The sequence below is a fragment of the Leptopilina boulardi genome, unplaced genomic scaffold (assembly GCF_019393585.1).
Source record: "Leptopilina boulardi isolate dan_hultmark-lab unplaced genomic scaffold, ZJU_Lbou_2.1 LbouV2_351, whole genome shotgun sequence".
Classification (NCBI taxonomy): domain Eukaryota; kingdom Metazoa; phylum Arthropoda; class Insecta; order Hymenoptera; family Figitidae; genus Leptopilina; species Leptopilina boulardi.
In genome coordinates, this window is record NW_026137920.1 from 3,176,415 (window position 1) to 3,201,755 (window position 25,341).

The 25,341-nt window shown below is 30.7% G+C and overlaps 2 protein-coding genes and 1 long non-coding RNA gene across 10 annotated transcripts in view; 2 read left to right on the forward strand and 1 right to left on the reverse strand.

Moving 5' to 3' along the window:
• The window catches only part of LOC127286181 (uncharacterized), a 236,076-nt gene extending 224,343 nt beyond the window's left edge, over nt 1–11,733 (reverse strand). The window contains exons 1-2 of the long non-coding RNA XR_007843704.1: nt 11,604–11,733; nt 11,148–11,267 (exon numbers count right to left, since the gene is read on the reverse strand). This is a non-coding gene — a long non-coding RNA (uncharacterized LOC127286181). The remainder of the gene's footprint in view (nt 1–11,147; nt 11,268–11,603) is intronic.
• LOC127286157 (uncharacterized) overlaps nt 1–25,341 on the forward strand; it is a 254,824-nt gene that overhangs the window by 201,055 nt on the left and 28,428 nt on the right. The window lies entirely within an intron of this gene.
• LOC127286170 (uncharacterized) lies at nt 11,914–18,094 on the forward strand. Of its 7 annotated transcripts, none has more exons than XM_051312519.1 (7): nt 11,915–12,100; nt 12,655–12,898; nt 14,712–14,933; nt 15,435–15,670; nt 17,070–17,229; nt 17,484–17,682; nt 17,749–18,094. In XM_051312519.1, the coding sequence occupies exons 1-7, from the start codon at nt 12,086–12,088 to the stop codon at nt 17,789–17,791; spliced, it is 1,119 nt and encodes a 372-aa protein (XP_051168476.1). In that variant the 5' UTR covers nt 11,915–12,085; the 3' UTR covers nt 17,792–18,094. The 7 variants fall into 7 exon arrangements, with proteins under 7 accessions (XP_051168484.1, XP_051168476.1, XP_051168479.1 ...); XM_051312522.1 differs by having other exon boundaries at nt 11,916–12,100; nt 17,484–17,647; XM_051312523.1 differs by having other exon boundaries at nt 11,916–12,100; nt 14,772–14,933.

Genomic DNA, 25,341 nt, shown 5'->3' on the forward strand with positions numbered 1-25,341 from the left:
AGTAGCTTTCCACCTACTAATATCATTGACTGACCTTGGTTTTCGAGCAAACTCACAAGGTATAAAACGCTTCATTCCAATTAAATTCTCTGAAAGAGTTTTAATTTTATCATCATCTAATCGCACGTTCCTTTTACCTTGATCCCAAAACCACATTAATCTACGTACAATACAATACGTACAATACCAAGATCTTAAATTGGAATGAGTTTCTGGAAATGTCATGCGATGATTAATCCATTCACCCTCTTTGAATGCATTTTGGGCAACCGAAGTATGCGTTGTGACCCTTAGTACATGTTGCAAAAGCTTTTGCTGGCCCATCACAAATTAGAGCATTAAAAGTAACTTGTACTAATTTACCATCTACATTAACACTCAATTCTATACATTGTCTGAAATCATTAACGAAGGGTCTAAGAAATTCATTAGCATCGTCAGGTTTTGTGAAACCGTGATAGACTCCAATTTCAAATGGTTCTGTGCAAAACTTAGCATCTATAGAACCTAAGATAGTCCAGAAACAACTGCTGGAACTTTTCACCAAAGATACCCCATCAATATGTACATTTATTTTTACATTATCTGGAGTTAGTTTAAAATGCTTATTTATAGAACGCGTAATGCAAGATTCTAGTCCGAAATGAAAATACTGGCCTTGCCCAAATAGTTGCAGCGCAAATGATATGTTCTTTAGAATTTTCATTAACCCCTTCACTGTTATTGACCTCTATAGAGGCATAAAAATATCGTGCCACCAGTGTGTGTATGACCGCTATAGTAGCATCTAGAAAAAAATAAGTAGACACAATACGATAAACTTGTCAATGGGTATTCTTAGGTATGGTAACATCAAGTTTTTTTTTTTTAATTTTTTTACCACATATGGGGCACGGAAGCTTTATTTCTGCTACACAGCGAAGGGGTTAATGTTCGTTTATCTTTTGGAAGTTCGTCGTGACCATGTTTTCGTAAAACTCGGAGTAAATCATTAGTGGTTTTTTGAGTAAAATGTCCTCCTCCAACAATGTCTCGTAACTGACTCGCTAGGTCATTTTCGCTATTGGAACTACTATCAGACTGATAACACCGGCACACAAAAAAAAAATTTCGAGTGCGAAGACCGCCACATGGTAGGTTCTCTTCCTTAAGATGTATCTAAAGAGAAAATCCTAGTCCGACCTCGAGTTTGGTTCTTGTTTCATTTTTACAGGCCTGGTGGGGGGGTGTAGTTTGAGAAATTAACATATATGGGAATTTAATTTCTTTTATCAACTGAAAGTGAATGTTTGCTTATTCTAACTGTGAATTTTGATTCAGTGGCTCTAATTACATGAAAATTTAATAAATACACAAATTTAAAAATTGCAGATCCAATATGGCGGACCTAAAATGGTGGATTTTTTGAAAAATTTGCTTGGATTTCCTTGAAACTTGTTACTAAGGGGTTTTTCGGGTCGCTGATTACGAATTTGATGTCAAATTTTATAAATTCAATATGGCGGACCTAAAATGGTGGATTTTTGAAAAATTTGTTTGGATTTCCTTCAAACTTGTTACTAGGGGGTTTTTAGGGTCGCTGATTACGAATTTGATGTTAGTTTTTCAAAATTCAAAATGGCGGACCTAAAATGGTGGATTTTTGAAAAATTTGTTTGGATTTTCTTGAAACTTGTTACTAGGGGGTTTTTGGGGTCGCTGATTACGAATTTGATGTTAGTTTTTCAAAATTCAAAATGGCGGATCTAATATGGCGGACCTAAAATGGTGGATTTTTGAAAAATTTGTTTGGATTTTCTTGAAACTTGTTACTAGGGGGTTTTTGGGGTCGCTGATTACGAATTTGATGTTAGTTTTTTGAAATTCAAAATGGCGGATCCAATATGGCTGAAAATTTTCGAAAAATTGTTTGGTTTTTGTTAAAAATTGTTATTTTGGGCTGTTTAGGTTGCTGAATATGATTTTAATGTCAACTTTAATACATTAAAAATAGCGTATTTGAAATGCCGAGTTACGGTTGACTTATTTCGAATTTAATTTGAATTTGTTTAAAACATTAAGACTTATTAAAAAGACTTCTTTTGAAATGGGCCGAATTTGCGATTTTCGTTTCATAGTTTAAATTAGCAAAGTAGTAGGTGCGAAATTTTTTCAATCTTAACTTATGTTGCTGAGAAGTGTCAGAATCTTATTCAGCAACCTAAACAGCCCAAAATAGCATTTTTTTACAAAAACCAAACAATTTTTCGAAAATTTTCAGCCATATTAGATCCGCCATTTTGAATTTTGAAAAACTAACATCAAATTCGTAATCAGCGACCCCAAAAACCTCCTAGTAACAAGTTTCAAGAAAATCCAAACAAACTTTTCAAAAATCCACCATTTTAGGTCCGCCATTTTGAATTTTGAAAAACTAACATCAAATTCGTAATCAGCGACCCTAAAAACCCCCTAGTAACAAGTTTGAAGGAAATCCAAACAAATTTTTCAAAAATCCACCATTTTAGGTCCGCCATATTGAATTTATAAAATTTGACATCAAATTCGTAATCAGCGACCCGAAAAACCCCCTAGTAACAAGTTTCAAGGAAATCCAAGCAAATTTTTCAAAAAATCCACCATTTTAGGTCCGCCATATTGGATCCGCCATTTTTAAATTTGTGTATTTATTAAATTTAAAAAGAAAAAAAAAAAAAATTAAATTCCCATATATGTTAATTTCTCAAACTACACCCCCCCACCAGGCCTGTAAAAATGAAACAAGAACCAAACTCGAGGTCGGACTAGGATTTTCTCTTCAGATACATCTTAAGGAAGAGAACTTACCATGTGGTGGTCTTCGCACTCGAAATTTTTTTTTTATGTGCCGGTGTAATTACTGATATATATGTTACGTACAGAGCCCGGAATCGTACACTCCGCGGTGTGTACAGCCATTTTTGTACTGAGCGCGGAATGTACAAGCTCTTTTGTTCAGAGCTGGAGTTCCCGCGCTTGGTACAGATTTTTTTGTACAGAGCAAGCTCGGTACAATGCGTTTTGTACAGAGCTAGCTCGGTACACTGAATTTTGTACAGTGTTATTTATATCGACAAAAGTCGATTCAAATTGTTTTTATTGTTTACTTTTGATAGACATTTATTGACTTACAATATAAATATACAATATAAATTTGAAGGTCTAAAATATTGTAATGAAAATTTGGTTTTAAATTAAAGAAAACAAGTTAAAAGTATAAAAATATCACAAATATTAAACTACTTATTTGTACAACTCAAAGAGTGATGACATTTAGAATTGCACAAAACGTTTTTTCTTTTGCATGCACATTATCGGAGATCCACAAATAATTGGTATGTTTATTTTATTCTAATTACAAAATCCAAATTTGTTTTATAAAATTAAATAATTATTGAATATATTACATTAATTCAAAACCAAATTTTCATTACAATATTTTCAAAGTGGCTGGTGAACTGGAAAACCGGGAAATGACGGGGAATTTTTTTTTGGTAAAAAATACGGACACCTTGATTTTGGACCTTAAAATTTATATTGTAAGTCAATAAATGTCTATCAAAAATAAACAATAAAAACAATTTGAATCGACTTTTGTCGATATAAATAACACTGTACAAAATTCAGTGTACCGAGCTAGCTCTGTACAAAACGCATTGTACCGAGCTTGCTCTGTACAAAAAAATCTGTACCAAGCGCGGGAACTCCAGCTCTGTACAAAAGAGCTTGTACATTCCGCGCTCAGTACAAAAATGGCTGTACACACCGCGGAGTGTACGATTCCGGGCTCTGTACGTAACATATACATCTTCGTCGGACAATTCACTGTAAACAACATCGCTGTCAAACTCATCTAAATGTTCTTCATTAGCATTCACATTAATACTTTCATTCATTTCGGATTCATTACCATTTACATTATTCAAATCGTTTGGCACAGATATCAATGGAACGGCAGGGACTCAGTTCAACCTTTTCCGATTCTTCAAAGACCGATTTTACATGGTGGATTATACAAATGAATACTCTAAACGCAATCTTACTCTCACCTGATGGACTCTACACAGAGTTACTGTATAATATAATAAGTAAAAAGGGGTTAGATATTTGATTCTTCACAGACTGACTCTACACAGCAAAACTCTACAAAACTAAATAAATTACAAAGTTAGAATCCTACGCGAACTGACTCTACGCAGAGAAACTCTCCAAAGCTTGATACAATTTTTTAACTCTCTACTGACCGATTCTACACGAATGGATTCTTCAATCTTAAATAAAAACTTGAAATTTTATTTCAATTTCTTATCTCTCCACACATTGACTCTACATGAGTAAACTCTCCACAACTTATTCCATTTTTTTACTCTCCGCTGACTGATTCTACACCAAAGGATTCTCCAATATTCAATAAAAACTAAAAATTTTTTATTCATTTTTTATCTCTTCAAACATCAACTCTACACGAGTAAACTCTCCAAAACCCATTTCAATTTTTTTTTACTCTCCACTGACTGATTCTACATGAAAGGATTCTCCAATCATCAACAAAAACTTGAAGTTCTAGTTCCACTTTTTATCTCTCCATAAATCGACTCTACACGAGTAAACTCTCCAAAATTTACTTCATTTTTTTTACTCTTCACTGACTGATTCTACACGAAAGGATTCTCCAATATTGAATAAAACGAAAATTTTTTGATCCACTTTTTGTCTCTCCACAAATCGACTCTACACGAGTAAACTCTCCAAAATTTATTTCCATTATTTTTACTCTTCAGTGACTGATTCTACACGAAATGTTTCTCCAATCTTGAATAAAAACGAAAATTTTTTGATCCTTTTCTTATCTCTTCAAACATCGATTCTACACGAATAAATTCTCCAAAATCTATTTTAATTTTTTTTACTCTCCACTGACTGATTCTACACCTAAGGATTGGCCAATCTTTAATAAAATCTTAAAGTTTTAGTTCCTCTTTTTATCGCTCTAGAAATCGACTCTACACGAGTAAGCTCTCCAAAACATAATTCTCAAGATTGGAAAATCCTTTCGTGTAGAATCAGTCAGTGGAGAGTAAAAAAATTGAAATAAATTTTGGAGAGTTTACTCGTGTAGAGTCGATTTGTGGAGAGACAAAAAGTGGATCAAAAAATTTTCGTTTTATTCAATATTGGAGAATCCTTTCGTGTAGAATCAGTCAGTGAAGAGTAAAAAAAAAAGAATTAAATTTTGGAGAGTTTACTCGTGTAGAGTCGATTTATGGAGTGATAAAAAGTGGAACTAAAACTTAAAGTTTTTATTCAAGATTGGAGAATCCTTTCGTGTACAATCAGTCAGTGGAGTGTAAAAAAAATTGTAATGGGTTTTGGAGAGTTTACTCGTGTAGAATCGATGTTTGGAGAGATAAAAAATGGATCAAAAAATTTTCGTTTTTATTCAAGATTGGAGAATCCTTTCGTGTAGAATCAGTCAGTGGAGAGTAAAAAAAATTGAAATAAATTTTGGAGAGTTTACTCGTGTAGAGTCGATTTATGGAGAGATAAAGGTGGAACTAGAAATTCAAGTTTTTATTGATGATTGGAGAATCCTTCCGTGTAGAATCAGTCACTGGAGAGTAAAAAAAATTGTAATGGGTTTTGGAGAGTTTACTCGTGTAGAGTCGATTTGTGGAGAGACAAAAAGTGGATCAAAAAATTTTCGTTTTATTCAATATTGGAGAATCCTTTCGTGTAGAATCAGTCAGTGAAGAGTAAAAAAAATGGATTAAATTTTGGAGAGTTTACTCGTGTAGAGTCGATTTGTGGAGAGACAAAAAGTGGATCAAAAAATTTTCGTTTTATTCAAGATTGGAGAATCCTTTCGTGTACAATCAGTCAGTGGAGTGTAAAAAAAATTGAAATAAATTTTGGAGAGTTTACTCGTGTAGAGTCGATTTATGGAGAGATAAAAAGTGGAACTAGAACTTCAAGTTTTTATTGATGATTGGAGAATCCTTTCATGTAGAGTCAGTCAGTGGAGAGTAAAAAAAAATTGAAATGGGTTTTGGAGAGTTTACTCGTGTAGAGTTGATGTTTGAAGAGATAAAAAATGAATAAAAAATTTTTAGTTTTTATTGAATATTGCAGAATCTTTTGGTGTAGAATCAGTCAGCGGAGTGTAAAAAAAATTGAAATAAATTTTGGAGAGTTTACTCGTGTAGAGTCGACTTATGGAGAGATAAAAAGTGGAACTAGAACTTCAAGTTTTTATTGATGATTGGAGAATCCTTTCATGTAGAGTCAGTCAGTGGAGAGTAAAAAAAAATTGAAATGGGTTTTGGAGAGTTTACTCGTGTAGAGTCGATTTATGGAGAGATAAAAAGTAGAACTAGAACTTCAAGTTTTTATTGATGATTGGAGAATCCTTTCATGTAGAGTCAGTCAGTGGAGAGTAAAAAAAAATTGAAATGGGTTTTGGAGAGTTTACTCGTGTAGAGTTGATATTTGAAGAGATAAAAAATGAATAAAAAATTTTTAGTTTTTATTGAATATTGCAGAATCTTTTGGTGTAGAATCAGTCAGCGGAGAGTAAAAAAATGGAATAAGTTATGGAGAGTTTACTCATGTAGAGTCAATGTGTGGAGAGATAAGAAATTGAAATAAAATTTCAAGTTTTTATTTAAGATTGAAGAATCCATTCGTGTAGAATCGGTCAGTAGAGAGTAAAAAAATTGTATCAAGCTTTGGAGAGTTTCTCTGCGTAGAGTCAGTTCGCGTAGGATTCTAACTTTGTAATTTATTTAGTTTTGTAGAGTTTTGCTGTGTAGAGTCAGTCTGTGAAGAATCAAATATCTAACCCCTTTTTACTTATTATATTATACAGTAACTCTGTGTAGAGTCCATCAGGTGAGAGTAAGATTGCGTTTAGAGTATTCATTTGTGTAATCCACCATGTAAAATCGGTCTTTAAAGAATCGGAAAAGGTTGAACTGAGTCCCTGCCCAATGGAACCTACAAAATTGTCTGATTCTAAAATTGACATATCGGAATCATCAGCTCATGAATTTATTGTTAAAGGCGCATCGTAATGTACTTGAATTTCTGAGGTTGATGATGTTGATAAATTCGAAACTTCTTGTCCAATTAAACGAGATTTATGTCTTTTAGACAAATGATTGAACTCCTTACTCATTTTTATTATATAATTTTTCGAACAGCTGAAAGCAAATGTTCATTAAGTTTTATAAAAGTTAATGCATCTAAATATGACAGAAAAAATCAGGGTGTCCACAACTATCCTGAAAAAATCCCTAATAATTTTTTATTCTTCAAACCTGGAAGCATTTAGAGATAAAGAAATACATCAATCGTATAGTAGAGTTAGCATCAACGTAGCGATTATTTTATGTTCAAAAGTGAATCTTTTTCAGGGGAATCATTTTATATTTTTAGGTCAAATTCTCAGTGAGCACGGGGACATGAATTGTTTTAAAGACGTCTTTAGAACGTTCTCTGCACGTCCGTCCGAAAGACATCTTAAAAACATCTTATGTTCGAAAGACGTATTTTATACATCAGACTTCTTTCAGACAACCCATGCCCCCGTGACCTGTGGGTTTTTATTAAGGAAACAAATTTTATACTTTGTTACGTTCATCAACATATGTTTATTTGTTAATAAATTTTAATTATTTAAAAATTATTTTTGAAAATTAATTAACAATATTATGTTTATCGAATTTTGAGAATAATCAAAAAATTCCTTGTTTCATGATAAATTTTTCTATTTCTTCGATAAATGTTTAAATCCCGATTTTTCTTAGTCGGAACCATGTTTGGTCTAAGCCATATTTCAAATGCATTATAAGGGCCCCTTAAAAGAAAATACGCCCAAATATGCAGTCCTTCCAGTTTGACAAAAATTTTCAAAAGTCGTATCATTTCTATAAAATTTTCTTAGTTTGTTGCGTATGATGTTTATTCATATGTCACGAATTAAATAATTTTGACAGAAATGACATATCTTTTCAAAATTTCGTTAAACCGAAAGGACGGCATATATGCATTTGGGTGTATGTAAAAAAATTACAAGAATCTTAATTTTAAAATTGCATAAACTTTATAATGTTAAGGTATTATTACACTTTTCAAGCGGTAAAAACGGTTTTAAAGCAAAACTTTTTTCTCACTAATAACTTTATTCAATAGACCAAATTTTTTCTTATTTTATGGGACAATATTCTTTTCAGGAGAACATTTTTGTTTTTAAACGGTCTGTTTACTAGAGGGCACTGAAATAAAGTTAAGAAATGATTGGAGTATGGGCGAACAATAGGTGCAGCCTCCCAACAACATCGGATTTGAAAAAAAGTAAAAAATATATTTAATAAAGAAGAAAAATGACAGGAATTTTAAATTTTTTTCAAAAAGACGGGTATCTTTGTTTTGTTTTTGGGCCGCAGCTAAAAATAAATAAAAAAAACATATACGGATCGAGATGGGATGCCTGAAAAGTTCAATTACAAAAAAATGAAAAAATCAGTTAAATAGAAGTAGGGTTATGCTGTCTGCTAGATTCATAAACATCATCTCGAGAAAAGCTCATTTAAACATTTAACTTTTAAATGATATAAAACACGAAAAATAAATTAAAGTAATTGATTTTTTGGCGATATAAATTAATTATATATACTACTTTTAATGTAAAATAAACATATGTATTTTCAAAAATTATTAAACGAATAAATTTTTGTTATTAAACCATTACATAACGCGATTTTTAAAAGAAAATCAAGAGTGTTATGCAAATTCACTAAAATTTTGCTGCTTCCCAACACAGAAAAAACAAAAATTAGTTTTTACCCAGATTTCAGGATAACGATTACCAGCAACAAATTTTACTCTATTTGAGGGCATTCTGGACAATGTGAAATAAAATTGATTAACCCAGTCGAAAATCCTACGCTATGTTAAGCTGAACAAAAAGTTGTTTTGAAGTATTGAGATATCCATTAGAGAATTGTGAGACAGTAGATAACTAGCTATAGAAAACTTTCAGGAAGCCTGTTATGGCCGATTTTTCGCTTCCACGGAAAGCTTGAAAATAACAAATTTTGTACGTTTTAAACAAAAAAAAAGAAAGCGTTCAGGTGGCGAAAATTAAATGAAGCGTCATGGATGTTTCAGGAAACAGCGGAAAAATGACAATGATCAAAAATTAAATTTAACCTTTCTTTCCATCTTTATTTATCTCGTAAAAATATTGTTGTCAACCAAAATTTGTAAATAAAAATACGCTGTTAAATTCATTTTCATAAATTATGAAATTCTAAAAGAATAAAGAATATATTATTTATAAAAAATATTAATAAATATCAAGTATAAAAATAATAATCTTTTTTTTAAATATTAAATATTTTGTCTTTTTTTTAAGAAATTGTATTCATTATTCAATATAAAAAGTTTTCACCGTGTTCGTATTCCTAACCCCAAATTTTGCTCAAGTTATATATAATTTTTTTCGTATATAATTTAAGTGTTTAAAAATAAACGTTTTCTTTGAAAAATAATTTTTATATAATATATAAAGAATAATTATTAATTGTATAAAACGGATTTAAAAATTACTATAGAATTTTTATGATTTTTCGATATAGTTTAATTTAATGAAATTATTCTAGTTTTCAGAAAGTGTAAAAAAGGTAATTAAATTACATATTAATTTGCAACTTGTGAAAAGCAAATAGAATTGCTTTCTTACACATTAAACCAGGCATTAGGTATAAAGCATTCACCAAGCAAACTGGTAGACCTTTTGCTAGAAGCTGTCCACAGATATTCAACAAGCTGTAGAAAAAGCTTCCCGTTAATAAGTCAGAAAGCAAATATCACAGAATTTTAGGTCTAATGTATAAATAGTTGCCATGAAGCTTTTAAAACCTTCATAACAGTTACCTGAAGGCCATGTGAACCCTTCAGGGAAACTTACGATTTTCGACTGGGAAGTTACCTGGAACATTAAAAAAACTAAGCATTTTTTTGTAAGGAATTATTGTGCTGAGAATTTTAAGTTTTAAGCTGTTGTAGACACCCTGGAAATATTACTAACGTAAATTACTTGTACATTTTATTTGTACTATGAGAATATTTTTCTATTGTCTACAAAAAATGATTTTTACTTTGGTGAGATGAGATGATGAGATATATTTAATAATTTCTGTCTTCTTGAAATTCTTCCTCTACGGCTAAGTCTCTGAAACTTTCAACTTTAATGTAGCATATATGTTGTTCATTTTAATAAATTTTTTACCTTGTTTACGTTGAAATTATTAATTCTTTATACGATCAATCACTTTCAAAAGACTTTACATTAATTTCTTGAAAAGATAAATAATTATTACATTTTCAACACACGATTTTTTGCAATGTTTACTTGTCCAGAATTCTAATCATATTTTCTCATGCTTTAAACAATAAAACTTTAAAATTAAAGAAATTACTAGTTTTAAGATTCGCCTTTTTAATGTCAACACATTTTTGTCGAATTAACATTTTGTTAATTGTCAAAATAATCATAATAAACAAAATTTAATTTATTTTGTGACAAACTAAATTAATGTGTTTCCTGGCTCCAAAAAGCTATTGTGTAAATTTTGTAAATTAAATTATTTAATTCTATTCTAATATCAGCAAACAAAAAATTATACAAAAATTTGAAAATGATCTGAATACAAACCATAAGCCATGAAAATCAAACTATATTATTCTAAATCTACTCATATGACTTAATATCTCGTAAATATGTTTCGGGAAAGACCAACTTATCGCGATAATATTAAAATATTTATAAATTATCATTAATTAATGAATATTAATATTATAAATATGAAATTAGTTGGAAAGAACACTCGCTTTAATATGAAAATTTTATGTTTCTTATATAGAAGTTTACATTCTATATACTTTATATAAGTTTACCTCAATAGTTTCAATTGACTTCTAATCCAACAAGCAATATTACTTTAAATTTATATTACAGGTTAAAATAATTTTTAAGTTAAAATAATTTTATCTTTTTGAATACGAGAAATTTTTATTTTATATATATGCAAGAGATTGGAAAAAAATATTTTGTTTTTTATGCTCACCTGCAATAGGGCCTTCAGCAACTTTTGGAAAAGAATGTAAGACCTTTAAAGGCTTTTAAAGACCAAGATACATTTTTTCAATTTCCATCTTTAAAATGATAATTCTTCATCCCTTGAAATCTGAAATTTTTGTTATATTAAAAAAATCGTGATATTCAATTACTTATATATTATACGTATAATTAATAGCATTTATTTCAATACTAAAAATGATCTCTATTATTTAATTTCATATTCACTATTCATTTGTAATTCGTTTTAGTGTTCCTGAAAAACTATTTTCATTAACCTAACCCTTTTTGAAACTGTCAAAAAGCAATAAAAATGTTTTATAATTGTTAGTCTGCTCACAATGATATTTACTACACTCTTCTGTTTGTGTACCAATTTTTCTATTAACATTTTTTTAAATTTGGCAAAAAGTTTAGTTTTGTATTATATACACAAGATGCTTACCTGATTTCTTAATTATTCGAGTGATTCTAATGATGTAAATTAGAAAATTTGAAAATTAGAATTCTAGGTTATCCCGTTCCAATCACATGTATAATTGATATATACTTGCACAAAACACCACTTTAAAATAATATTATCGTTCGATTTCATAAACTGCACATTATATTTTTAACAACACTTTAAGATTTATAAATTATTAACAGACAATAATTTCCGTATTTGTTGAAAGCACATGTTGCGAGCGATGCGTAACTGCGTATACTAAGGGTCTCTCTCCCTTTCTCGTAGCTCACGCTTGTCCTTGTTCAGTGTGGAACACTACACAACCCAGCATATATACATACATGAGAAAATTCACGTTTTAACCTGTACATGCCGGCCGGCAGGAAAAAATTTTCGATCAAATTATTTAAGACGTGTAGATTCTCGCATTTGCTGCAATTTATTTAATGAGTGAATAGTGTTGAAAACAAATAATCAATATGGATAAAGATTTGGTAAGTAAAATAATCACAATAAATATACAAGTTGACAGAATCAATCAAACTATTATTTTTGGTAAAAACTGTTTTTTAAAGTGAGGTTAATTAATACATATATATATATATATATACGTAAGTCCATTGATAAACTACAGTGAATAGAAGAATATAAATTTTTCTGCTATTATTATTTATTCTGTAAACAAATTCAATTTTTTTGGCTTACCATAAAAAGTAAAACACATGTCTTTATTATGAAATATGAATAAAGAAATACTTTTAACGAAAAAAAAGAAATTGTCTTTTTTACATTAACTTTCAATAATTGCCGTGTATGCAAATTTTTAGCTATCACAATAGAAATTTACGTATTAAATAGGCGCAGATTTTTTAATGAAATTTTTCAGCATATTATTTTCGAGAAAAATGTATTTACAAAAATTTTGTACACATTTAAATAATATAAATAAAAATTATCTACGTACTGTATGCGATTACTGTACGTAAATTTAAGAGATCTATCATTAATTATCATTTATTCATACAATTAACTTTTATTTTTTACCTAGAAACCAGTGGAAAACAATAAAGAGTTTGCTGTTGTAAAGTTCCTGCAATCAGAAAATGAATTAGAACATTTTTCAGAAGTCCTCGTTAAGTGGCTACGTTTTTTTGAAGATGACAAGAAAAGAATGATTTATAAGTGTTGGTGGCCTCCTAATATTATGAATGTTACATCGTTAATTCTAAAGAAAAGTGATCACGATCCTGCATTGTGGTCATTATTGGAAGTCGACATTGCCAAATTCTGCTGTAAGTTTTTATTTTAATTCAAATATATTATACATTGCCGATTTCAGGGTAATAACATTTGTTTACATTTTAATTTTGCTTCAACATATTTTTATTTTTTTTATAAAAATTAAAAAATAAAAGTAAATAAAAATTTATAAATTTTTTAAATTTATATTTTTGAAAAGTGAAAGAAAAGCTGAACTTTTATTCCCTTGGCGATTTTTTTCTAAATTCAATGAGAAGGTTAGAGTTCGGTGTATGTCGTCGAAAATTGGTGTACTTATTTTTAAATTATTGAAAACTCTTGACTCGTAAATTCGGAAATGTATAAAGAAAACAAAACAAAATACGTATGTACATTGTCTTTTTCTTTATGAAACTGAAAAAAATGTTTGACTAAAGGACCCCGCACACGCTATAGGGGAAAAAAATTTACGGTCAAATTTTTTTAAACTTTGCAGTTTTGTACACGGAGAGAAATCTGCTGCGATTTGCGCATGAGCAAGTCCATAAGAATATAGCATGGACACTTCCAAGCAAAAACTTTAAGATTCCATCTGAATATCAGGTGAGACTCATACAATAATACCTCGCTCACTTAGGATTTTTGCTTGAAAGCGTCTGTTACTATATTCCTAAGGACATGCTCATGCGTAAATCGCACCAGATTTCTCTCCGTGTAGATTATCACCTCCTGAACAAAAAATATTAAGGTCAAAACCTCCAAGAATCAAGTCCTTCTGAGCTACACCATGTTGATAGCTTAAAAAGTGACAAAAAAACTAAGTTTTAGGCTCATGGCTTGGCTTTGGCTTAAGGCTTGAGTTTGACTCCAGACTTGAGTTTGGCTCGAGGCTCATGTTTGGCTCAAGGCTCAGGTTTGGCTCGAGGCTTGGCTTTGGCTCGAGTCTCACGTATGGCTCAAGGCATAAGTTTAGCTCGAGCATTTGCTTTGGCTCGAGGCTCACGTTAGGCTCAAGGCTTGAGTTTGGCTCGAGGCTCACGTTTAGCTCAAGGCTCATGTATGGTTCAAGGCTTAAGTTTGGCTCGAGGCTTGGCTTTGGCTCGAGGCTCACGTTAGGCTCAAGGCTTAAGTTTGGCTCGAGCCTCGAGCCAAACTTAAGCCTTGATCCATATATGAGCCTCGAACCAAACTCAAGCCTTGAGCCTAACGTGAGCCTCGAGCCAAACTTAAGCCTTGAGCCAAACTCAAAGCCTTGAGCCTAACGTGAGCTTCGAGCCAAACTTAAGCCTTGAGCCAAACTCAAGCCTTGAGCCTAACGTGAGCCTCGAGCCAAAGCTAAGCCTCGAGACAAACTTAAGCCTTGAGCCATATATGAGCCTCGAGCCAAACTCAAGCTAATAAACTCTATGCTAATAAATTTTAATTAAATTTTGTCAGTATCATATTCAAAAATCACCGTCGAAAAAGAAAACTATACTCATAAAATTGCTACTATTTTACTCAAAGCTTGATTAGATTTCAAAATTGAAAAAAATTAATTTTTGCATTATCTCATTTGTTTACTTATAAAATAGCCTAAATTTTTTTAAAGTCTTATTAGTTATAAAAGCTTTTCTTGTAGTTAGTCTTAAGTAGAATAAATAAATATCTAAATAAATTTTATTTAAAATTTGTTCAATAAATTTAAAAATAAAGTACTGAAATTTAATTTGAAACGTAGATTTATAAAAAAAAATTCGAGTTTTAATTAAAAATTAATTAAAGAATTATAATTTAAGAAAAACAGTTTTAAAACTTAATTAAAAAAATATTAATATAACTCATAGTTTTGAGATTATATAGTTAAGTGTTATATATGTACTGCAGTTAGAAAAATGATGAAGGTGAGAGATGTGAGTTCAAATCAAAGAGTTTCTTATAATTCAGATGAAGATCAAGAGAGATCTGTGCTCACATATCTACCAAGCGAACCCGACTTCAATACTGAAGTGATATGTTCACGTGGAAAAAATTTATCAAAAGATTCAACAAAACAGTTGAGCATTCATACAGACGATATGAATCAGTTACCTGATAGTAGAAATCTTGGTTTGTACTTTTTTTTAATTATGCTATTACGAACATTCCTTTATGAAAATATAAAAATCTTAATCAAAGACCGTAAAATTACTCCCTGTACAAAGTTTGCGTGTAATTGATTATAATTATTGATTTTTAGATTTTTTTATCTAAATTTATTTCTTCCCCCAAAAAACATAAAATAGTAATTTCGATATATCTTCTATCTAACTTGATATTTTTTAATTGTGTCAATTGAAAGAGGATAGATGATTTTTTAGAATAACATTTAGCCAACTGAAAAGCCAAGCTACAATTTGTTTGGTAGTGTTTTTTTAAGATAAATGAAAAAAATTATAAATAAAATTTTTTTAAGTAAGCCGTTTTTTATTTGTTATCTAAAAACGAAAAAATTCCAAGTTTAGAGCCATGTAGATAAATTTGGTATTACAAATGTGATTAAAATTTTTTATTTGTAAGGATTTGAAAATAAAACAGTTCAATAATATTCAATAAATTTCATTTCTGTAGGTGATATTGAGAAGCTGCAAAACTCTTTGGATCAAACGAATCGTACATGTGCACACTTACGTCTAGAAGTAAAAGATTTAAAGAGAAGATTCGCCCTATTGGAGCAAGGAAACCATCAGATGTTAGTGTACAATGATTTAGAAACAATTAAAGCGTTGCTACCGCTTAAAAAAGTATCACACGTGGATCAATTCAATAAAAAGCTGAAAAATTCTCCAGAAACCAAGTTGCTTTTAGTAAGTTTTTAAAATAAAAAGAATTTTCTACATCTTTCTTTTTAGAAAATCGATTCAATTACACAGGCACACAAAAAAAAAAAAAAGTCAGGTCCCAAAAAGCACAACCCCATATTCCTATGTTTTTGGGGTCGCTGAAACCGAATATGACCATGAAAAATTTTTTTGCCGACCCATTTTCCCGCAACCACCCCCTTGCACCTACTCACGGGGGTTGGAGTTTCAAATTAAAAAAAAAGTCAAGTTCGGTGTCTAATCCTACGTTTTTTGGGGCGCTGAAACCGAAAAACGCCACCAAAAACAAATTCTTTACCCCCTTAACCCCCTACAACCCTCTGGGAGGGGGTTAAAATTTTAAATTTCACAAAAAGTCAAGTTTGGTGTCTAATCCTACGTTTTTTGGGGCGCTGAAATCAAAAAACGCCACCAAAAACAAATTCTTTACCCCCTTAACCCCCTACAACCCTCTGGGAGGGGGTTAAAATTTTAAATTTCACAAAAAGTCAAGTTCGGTGTCTAATCCTACGTTTCTTGGGGCGCTGAAATAAAAAAACACCACCAAAAACAAATTCTTTACCCCCTTAACCCGCTAGAACCCCTGGGAGGGGGTTGGAATATCATTTTTCACGGCGCTAAGTGTAGAAAAATAATTTTCCTTAAGACTTTGTAGGTGCGTATTTGTGTAATCATAGGTAACTTTCTAGAAAACTTTATTTTTGGTGATGTTTTTCGGTTTCAGCGACCCAAAAAACATAGGATTAGACACCGTACTCGACTTTTCGTGAAAAATGAAATTCCAACCCCCTCCCAGGGGTTGTAGGGGGTTAAGGGGGTAAAGAATTTGTTTTTGGTGGTGTTTTTTGATTTCAGCGCCCCAAAAAACGTAGGATTAGACACCGAACTTGACTTTTTGTGAAATTTAAAATTTTAACCCCCTCCAAGAGGGTTGTAGGGGGTTAAGGGGGTAAAGAATTTGTTTTTGGTGGCGTTTTTTGATTTCAGCGCCCCAAAAAACGTAGGATTAGACACCAAACTTGACTTTTTGTGAAATTTAAAATTTTAACCCCCTCCCAGAGGGTTGTAGGGGGTTAAGGGGGTAAAGAATTTGTTTTTGGTGGCGTTTTTCGGTTTCAGCGCCCCAAAAAACGTAGAATTAGACACCGAACTTGACTTTTTTTTTAATTTGAAACTCCAACCCCCGTGAGTAGGTTTAAGGGGGTGGTTGCGGGAAAATGGGTCGGCAAAAAAATTTTTCATGGTCATATTCGGTTTCAGCGACCCCAAAAACATAGGAATATGGGGTTGTGCTTTTTGGGACCTGACTTTTTTTTTTTTTTGTGTGCCTGTGTAATTATTATTGAATACTGTTAGTTTTTATGTTTAATAATATTGTGTTTAGGAGAAATACATCCAAGGCATTGGAGGAGCCTCAGCAAAGGACAATATTTATAATGTTCTAAAAGCTACTTTATCGAACAGGTGCTGCAAGCACTATACCTGTAAGGGAATGAAAGATAAACCAGCAGCATCAAAGTTGAGACTGATGACTTATATTAAATGTGCGTATAAAAATTTTCTTTCTTTTTAATTGAAAAATTTAACTATTATTATTAATAGTATTCTCTGAAAAAACAAATATGAATTTACAAGAAAAAAATTTTAAAACAAAAAATAAATTGTTTATACATAAAGCATACATTTAAACTTTGTGTGATATTGTTTCTTCCGAATTTTTTAAAAATAATACGATTTAAATCAATGACGGCTCATATATTTAAAAAAAATTATTATTCTCTAGAATTTCACCTTACAGATTTTGAAACAAGCATGCCGTTTGAAAATATAATTATTTGCTTCAGTAACGTCATACCGTCTGTTATTATAATAATTAAAAAAAATTTTATAGCGCTAATTTGCTCTTCTCACCCGTCTCTAAAAGAGGCTGATTTCGATACTATAGCGGCCGAATGTTTTCAGGTATCTATACAGCGCTACAAAAGAGAAAAATTCAAGTAGGTACCCTTTTTATTTTTCAACTTGCCTTTAATTTTAACTGTGATTTATTTGTCCATTTTCAGGAAACAAAAAGATGCATTACGTGAAATGGAAATTGAAGAATAATTCCTTTTAGTGCTACAGAAGAGAAAAATCCAAGTAGTTTTTTTTTGTAATTTTTACACTTTCAGAAAACGTAAAAATACATTACGTGAAATGCAAATTATAATTTTTCCTAGAGTTACAAAAGAGAAAAATCCAAGTAGGTCTTTTTTTGTAATTTTTCCATTTTCAAAATACGTAAAAATGCATTATGTATAATGGAAATTAAAGGATAATCTCTCTCTATGTATATCATTCACGATTCTGATTATTTTTCCACTAATTAAAATTATACTTACATTTAAGAAAAAATAAAATTGTTTAAAATGAATACTTTGTTTTCTAATTTACCGAAAACTTTTTACATTAAAAACAAAGAAACCATAAAAACCGGTAAACAACAGTTTTGTTTTAAAAAAACCTTGACTTTCAACCTTAAATATTAAAAAAAAAATTTTTTTTTAATTATCACTTTTATTTTTCTCTAAATTTAAAGTTGTGATCAGAATTATAAAAGCATTCTATATTTGACGAATAAAAGGTATCTTTAATCATAAAATCTATGGATGATAAATGATAAAGTTTTAAGTAAAACAAAACCTGAATGAATGTTTTACTTCAAAAATTTGAAAACATTTTATAAAATTGTTTTTGGTTCTAAATTTATGATAGCTTTTTAATGTCTTTTGCTTATTTTGAATTAAAAAATTAATATTGTAATTAAATAATTAAATAATAATAACATGATCAGGCCCGGCAAATCATGTTTTTCCCGGGTGGGTAGTTGCCCTGGGGGGGGGGTAGAGGAGAAAATTATCTTGTTTGAAATTTAAGAGTAGAAAATAAGAAATGAAATTATTGGAATTTCCTTTATTAATAATATGTTTATAATGACAAAAATCATAGTAATAACTACTATTAACAGTAACTTATCTGCTCAATGCGAAAACTGCACTGCGTTTTGAATTTTGTGAAATAAAAGTATCTAATAGTTTCTCTAAATCAATTTTGTCAGCCATTTCAGAGTAAATATGTATAAGGGCTATGTTATTCAATCGATCTTGGCGCATCGTTGATCTCAAATAAGTTTTAAGTCGTCGGAATGTAGAGAAACTTCGTTCGTTTGAACAAGATGATCCTGGAATCGTCATGAGCAGCTTAACAAAACGCACAAACTCTGGAATTAATCCTCTACTCCACTCGTTTTGCTTTAAAAAATCTACAACTTCCCTCAAATTTTTCACTTGAACATTTTTTCTCTTCAAGAGTTGCAAAAACATTTCCCTATCATTGATCAATCTTTCTTTATCGAAATCATCATTATAAAAGTCGACAATTTCGTCTACATTTACAGGCTCACCAATAACAAATTGCTCCATAGATTTGAAAAATACTGCAGAATCATTTTCGAATCTACTTTTTAAGGACACAATTACTTGGTCAAAAACTTCGAAGTACAATTTTCTGTAAAAGTCTTCGGGTGTGTTGAATCTGTGGTCTTCGCTTGTAGATGTTTGTATACGTTTTGGAATTTTACGCTGTCGTGGAAGATTAGGTTCTTCGAGTTCAAGTTTGTCAACAGTTTCAAGGCATTTTTGCCAAATTTTTACAAATTTTGAATCTCGAGAATCAATTAAAAAATCAGTTACAGCTTCAATTTTTTGATATGATTCGATAACACATAGTTCCGAATTTTGCAGTTCTTTGTTTAAAACCTCTATATGATCAAATATTTCAATCATCGTCGTTAAAAAGAATACACACTCGAATGATTCCAAATAATTGTAAAATCCTAAAGCTTTAGCAGAGATGCTACTATCGACTTCTACATCCTCTGAGCGATCGTGCAAAAACTGCATTAGTGGTACGTAATTTAGACTTACAGTCTTTAAAGACTTGATTCGTACTACCCATCTATAAAAAGTTAATTTTATTTTATAAATTTTAATAATTAAATTCTTTCCTAAGAGTATGTGGAAAATACCCACGTGACTTTAAGCGGGAAAATAGTGTTTCTGAGTTTCAATCTTATTTTTAAGTGATAGAAAATTTCGAGCTGAAATTTTGAGGGATGATAGAGGAGGGACCACAGATTTCTACTCTTCTCGTTTAAAGCATAATTTTGATTAAGTATAAAAAATAAAAGTTAGAAAAGCTCTAATTTTGAATGAATTTGAAAAGCAACTTGGGAACGAGTATCAGTCATGGCGCTTTCAGCATATGTTCGTAGACATCAACTGAACTAAAAATAAAACTATTTACTCACTATTTATTGCCTTATTTCATTTACCCGTAAAATTATTAAAAATTAAATTATTAAAATTAGATGAAGAGTGGAATTCTATAAACCCTTATTTATTGTTCCTCAAAATTATAACTCAAAATCTCTTTTCATTTCAGAGAAATCTTGAAACTGTAAAAAAATGTCCCTTTTCCCACATATCCTTAAAAGCAGAATTTATAGGTTTAAAGTTAAAAAGATCGAAGTAATTTAATAAATCATAATCGAGAAATTTTGCCAATATAGAATAATTCATCCATGAGGAAACACATATTAATTTTAAAAAAGAATCAACAAAGATTGTAATAATAGTTTTTAAATCTTAATACCTGGTTGGGCAATACGCTGCAAGAGAAGGTAGCAAAGTGTCGCTTTCTGTTTCTGCTTCAAACTGCGAATTTTTGAATTGTGAAATGCGTTTTGGTGAGTCTCGTACAAAGTTGATTAAATCTTTTATAGTTCCAATAAATTTTCTTGCTGATAAAACTTTTTCAATTCCATCTTGAACAACAAGACTCATTCTATGAGCAGTGCAGTGTACAAATAACGCTCGAGGTTCTTCTTCTCGTATTCTCGTTTGCAATCCAGAGATGTTACCGGAAACATTCGCTGCTCCATTATAACACTGACCTCTAAGTTTTAAAAGTGACAATGAGTGCGACACTAAAATTTTATTTACGAGATCGAATAAAGTTTTTGCTTTAATATTTTTTATAGAGAAGAAACCAATAAAATACTCCTTTGATGTTAAATTATCGGAAACGATTTACGATACACTCTTAGTGTACAAAAAATTTTTCTTAATGCCATTCGATTTTCTATCATTTGTTTCAAGTGATACTTTGATACTAGTTCTGCCACGTTAATTTCTTTAACGTTGCTGAATGCCTCACTGCTGTCACGATGAAGATTACTTTTCAGATGAGCTTTTATTCGCTCGAATCCATGCTTCCAATTTGAGAATCCATCATGAACCCAAGCTTGCTTCGATGAAATGCTGCGCGAATCTAAATTGATAATTAATTTTCGTTCACACGCTTCAGTACAAATAATGCAAATTGCACAATTATTTACATTCAGTTCAAGCCACGGATTTTCTTTCTTCCAAGTTTTAAATTTTGAGGGCACTGTAGATTTTCCTACAGCCGGCTCTAGAAAAAAATTTTTAAACAAAATTTTTATAGATCAACATGTTTAAGGACTGACACCTGTATATTAGAAATTAAAATATTAAATAACAATAATTAATTAAAATATAGTTTTGCAAACAAAATAAAGTAAAATGTAGTTTTTAACAAGGGCTAAAATAAATAATTTAATTGTTTTGAATGGACCTGTTTCTCGAAAGTAAAATTGTAGTTTGTAAATGAGGTTATGTTTTGATGTTTATTATTTGAAGTGTGTTCCTCGCAGTGTTGTTTTATCTTGGTTTTATCATATAAAACATTGTTCTGCAATTCATGCTCTACCCTCACGATTTTCTGAATAGTTTATTTTACATTCTTGATTTTGAACTGGTTGATTTTCAACCCGAATAACACGATTAGCATTGTCGACTGCCGCAATCGCCTTGGATTCTAATTCTAAAGATGCTCTAAGATCATCTACGTCCTCGTTTTTTCTCTTGCTACGAAAGACGAATTTATCCATCTTTCTTCTTGTTTGGATTTTATTCCTGCCTGCCTTTTAACTGCTCTTTCAGATATACTCTTCCAAGTTTTCAGTACTTGTTCAAGGGTACGATTCAACTGGATTCAACTATGCTTTCTATAGTCTGCTATGTAGTTCACGTCTTTGCATCGTATGCACATACTCGAGATGCGTACGTTTCCCGCGGCAAATTTAAAAATATATGGAAATTCTATAAAGTTTATAAATATATATTTAAATACAATGTTTTTATAACAAGAACGTATGTATTTATTAAAAGAACGTTACTGAATTCCGGGTGGGTAATTACCCACCCAGGGATTTTCCGGGTGGGTCAAGCTACCCACCGTACCCACGTTATCTGCCGGGCCTGAACATGATAGTAAGAGTTAATTAGCAATTTAGAAATAAAAATCTGAGAAAATCACAGTTGTGTAACAGAGAGACGAAATATTTACGTAACAGTTTTGTAACAAACGTTACAGAAAATTTGTGACTAACTTGTTACAGAACCATTCTATTAATGTGACATAACACTGTTCTGTCACAGTGATGGAACAGAGAGACGAAATATTTACGTAATAATTCTGTAACAAGAGTTACATAACAGTGTTACTATTTTGTTACATAACAGTTATGTAACAGTGACGTAATTATGTTATGTAACACTGTTACCTTAATGTTACGTAATAGTTACAGAACATGTTTGCTGGGCTGTAGCTTCTTCTTTTGTTGATGTTGTAGCCTTGGTTTGGTTTATTTCGGGTAGAATGTTTTGAGATAAATATTCACACTTGGCTTCAAGTAGATTTAGGTTTTGCAAAAATGGTGACGAAATCGGGAAGTGGCATGTTATTCCTCTTTATTTAAAGGTTTAAAAAACGTAAAGACCAAAATCTTAGCTGATCCTTTTCTCAAGTTATTGTCAAATTAAAATTTTTTTAACGAAATTTATAAAAGATAATAAGAGAATAATTATTGCACATTAGTTTAATTAAAAAATTTAACGTTTTAGTAACAATTAACTATCTTAAAAATAACAACGAAGATATTTTTCTTAATTATTTTAGTTTTAATTAACAAATTTAACACATTGGAATCATCGACAATTTTCTCAAAGGTGTTTTGAAGAGAACTCGATTACTGCTTTTTTGAATCGAATTAAATAGGTAGGATGGTCAATCAAATTAATTTTGTAACGCTCTCAAAACTTTAAAAATTCTCGGTGAATTGATTCACCAGCCTGTTCTGACCACAAACCTAAACCACGATTTCCTAAAAAACTCAAACTTTCTTGAATGTGTGATGTTTTTGCAAAACCTAAATCTACTTGAAGCCAAGTGTGCTTCGAGGTACGGAAGCTACCGAAACTTTAAAAATCCATGTCGCAGTATTACACATTCAAGAAAGTTTGAGTTTTTTAGGAAATCGTGGTTTAGGTTTGTGGTCAGAACAGGCTGGTGAATCAATTCACCGAGAATTTTTAATGTTTTGGGAGCGTTACAAAATTAATTTGATTGACCATCCTACCTATTTAATTCGATTCAAAAAAGCAGTAATCGAGTTCTCTTCAAAACACCTTTGAGAAAATTGTCGATGATTCCAATGTGTTAAATTTGTTAATTAAAACTAAAATAATTAAGAAAAATATCTTCGTTGTTATTTTTAAGATAGTTAATTGTTACTAAAACATTAAATTTTTTAATTAAACTAATGTGCAATAATTATTCTCTTATTATCTTTTATAAATTTCGTTAAAAAAATTTTAATTTGACAATAACTTGAGAAAAGGATCAGCTAAGATTTTGGTCTTTACGTTTTTTAAACCTTTAAATAAAGAGGAATAACATGCCACTTCCTGATTTCGTCACCATTTTTGCAAAACCTAAATCTACTTGAAGCCAAGTGTGTATTTTAGTGGCAACTCATTTGTTTTATCCTTTTCATTCATAATGTTGTTTATGGTTGTTGACCTTTTTCTGCAGGTAATCATAATAATTAATACCGTTGCCAAAATTTCTATTGTAGTGACTGTACCCTAAATTCCTATCATTGTTGGAGAATATGTTTCATTGAGTTTTTCGTTCAGAACACGTTGACTTTGTTCTTCGAATTCTTTTTCTAATAGTTTCAATTTTTCGTCCGAATCCGACTTTTTCCACGAAAAGAACTTGTTGTCGTTTTCTACTACTACGATCTTCCGCTCTACATCTGTTAGTAACAATGATACATTTTCTATCTTTAATTCCAGTTCGGGTTCATAAAGATATCTATAGGAATTCTCTTTGATTTGTAGACTTGGTAATTCTGTGGTATCTAACTTGAGACTACATTCTCTTGCTACATGTACTTCCCTCTGTGGGCAATTTAAGGTCACCAATTGTAGTTTTTCAGCAGATATTTTTAATCTTACATCTCTCGATTAGCTTCAAGTGCGCTCAGTCTGCTGTACAATCGAGAAATAACCTCCTTGATGGAAAATACGTCATTATTTTTTTCAAAATTCATTTTTAGATTTTCAAACAAATTTTGCATAGAATTTTTTAATGTTGTAATTTTTACATTATTGTCAAGTATGTTATTTTCCAATAATCCTGTTACTTTATAGATGTCATTTGATTCAGTTTATACAATTTTCTTAACAAGTTTCAAGTTGACTGCATCGTTTTCATTATTAGCATCAGCAACATTACATAGTTTTTTATTTTCCACATTAAAATTTCCTTCATATGTAAACTTAAAACCTAGTCCTGGAGGCCCGCGATTTGGAGTTTCTGTACTCTTAAACTGACGACCGAATATGTCGATACTCATCTTGTAAATGAGGTTGAATTACATAAAACTGAGTTAATAAATAATTCTCGCTACACGTAATTCCTCAATTATAGATATGGGCATATCTCTAAAACTTTTAAACTTTGCGATAGTAGAAAAATTAATTTTTTTTCAGGGCACATTCGTGAAACAATTTTATTGTCTTAAGTATTGATCAAATACTATAAAAAAATTTGCGTAACTCATTTTTACACATTGTTACGCAGCACAGTGGGCATTAATGCAAAAAACCTGCCCAAAATCTCTAGATGTGTTTAAAACTGACTGAAATTTGTAACTCGCGGATTTTTTTGGTCGCTGATTACAAATCCGACGTTAGTTTTTCAAAATTCAAAATGGCGGACGACTTTTAAAAAAATTGATCGAATTTGTCTGAAATTTGTTACTCGGGGGTTTTTTGGGTCGCTGATTACGAATCTGAACTTAGTTTTTCAAAATTCAAAATGGCGGATCTAATATGGCGGACAACTTTTAAAAAAATTGATCCAATTGGCCTAAAATTTGTTACTTGGGGGTTTTCGTAGCTTAGGTTTTGTAACCATGTACATAAAATTTAAAGTTTCATTACTAATATTTAAAATGGTGTATCAAATATGTCAGAAAGATATTTTTCAATTATTCAATTTTTATAAAAATTTATGCCTAAGGTTTTCTGAGGTCACTGATTACGAAACTGAACTTATTTTAAAAACCAAATATATTATTATAATATAAACTAACACTTTATGTTACCTTTAAAATGATTTATTGCTACAGTTTCGAAAATTTTATGTCCTATGGCTTATTAAGTCATAAGTAAATGTAGTTT

Coding starts and splice junctions, on each gene's coding strand:
- LOC127286170 (XM_051312519.1), top strand. Junction 14,934..15,434: donor ACCTGATAGTAGAAATCTTG/GTTTGTACTTTT, acceptor TCATTTCTGTAG/GTGATATTGAGAAGCTGCAA. Junction 17,683..17,748: donor TACAAAAGAGAAAAATTCAA/GTAGGTACCCTT, acceptor GTCCATTTTCAG/GAAACAAAAAGATGCATTAC.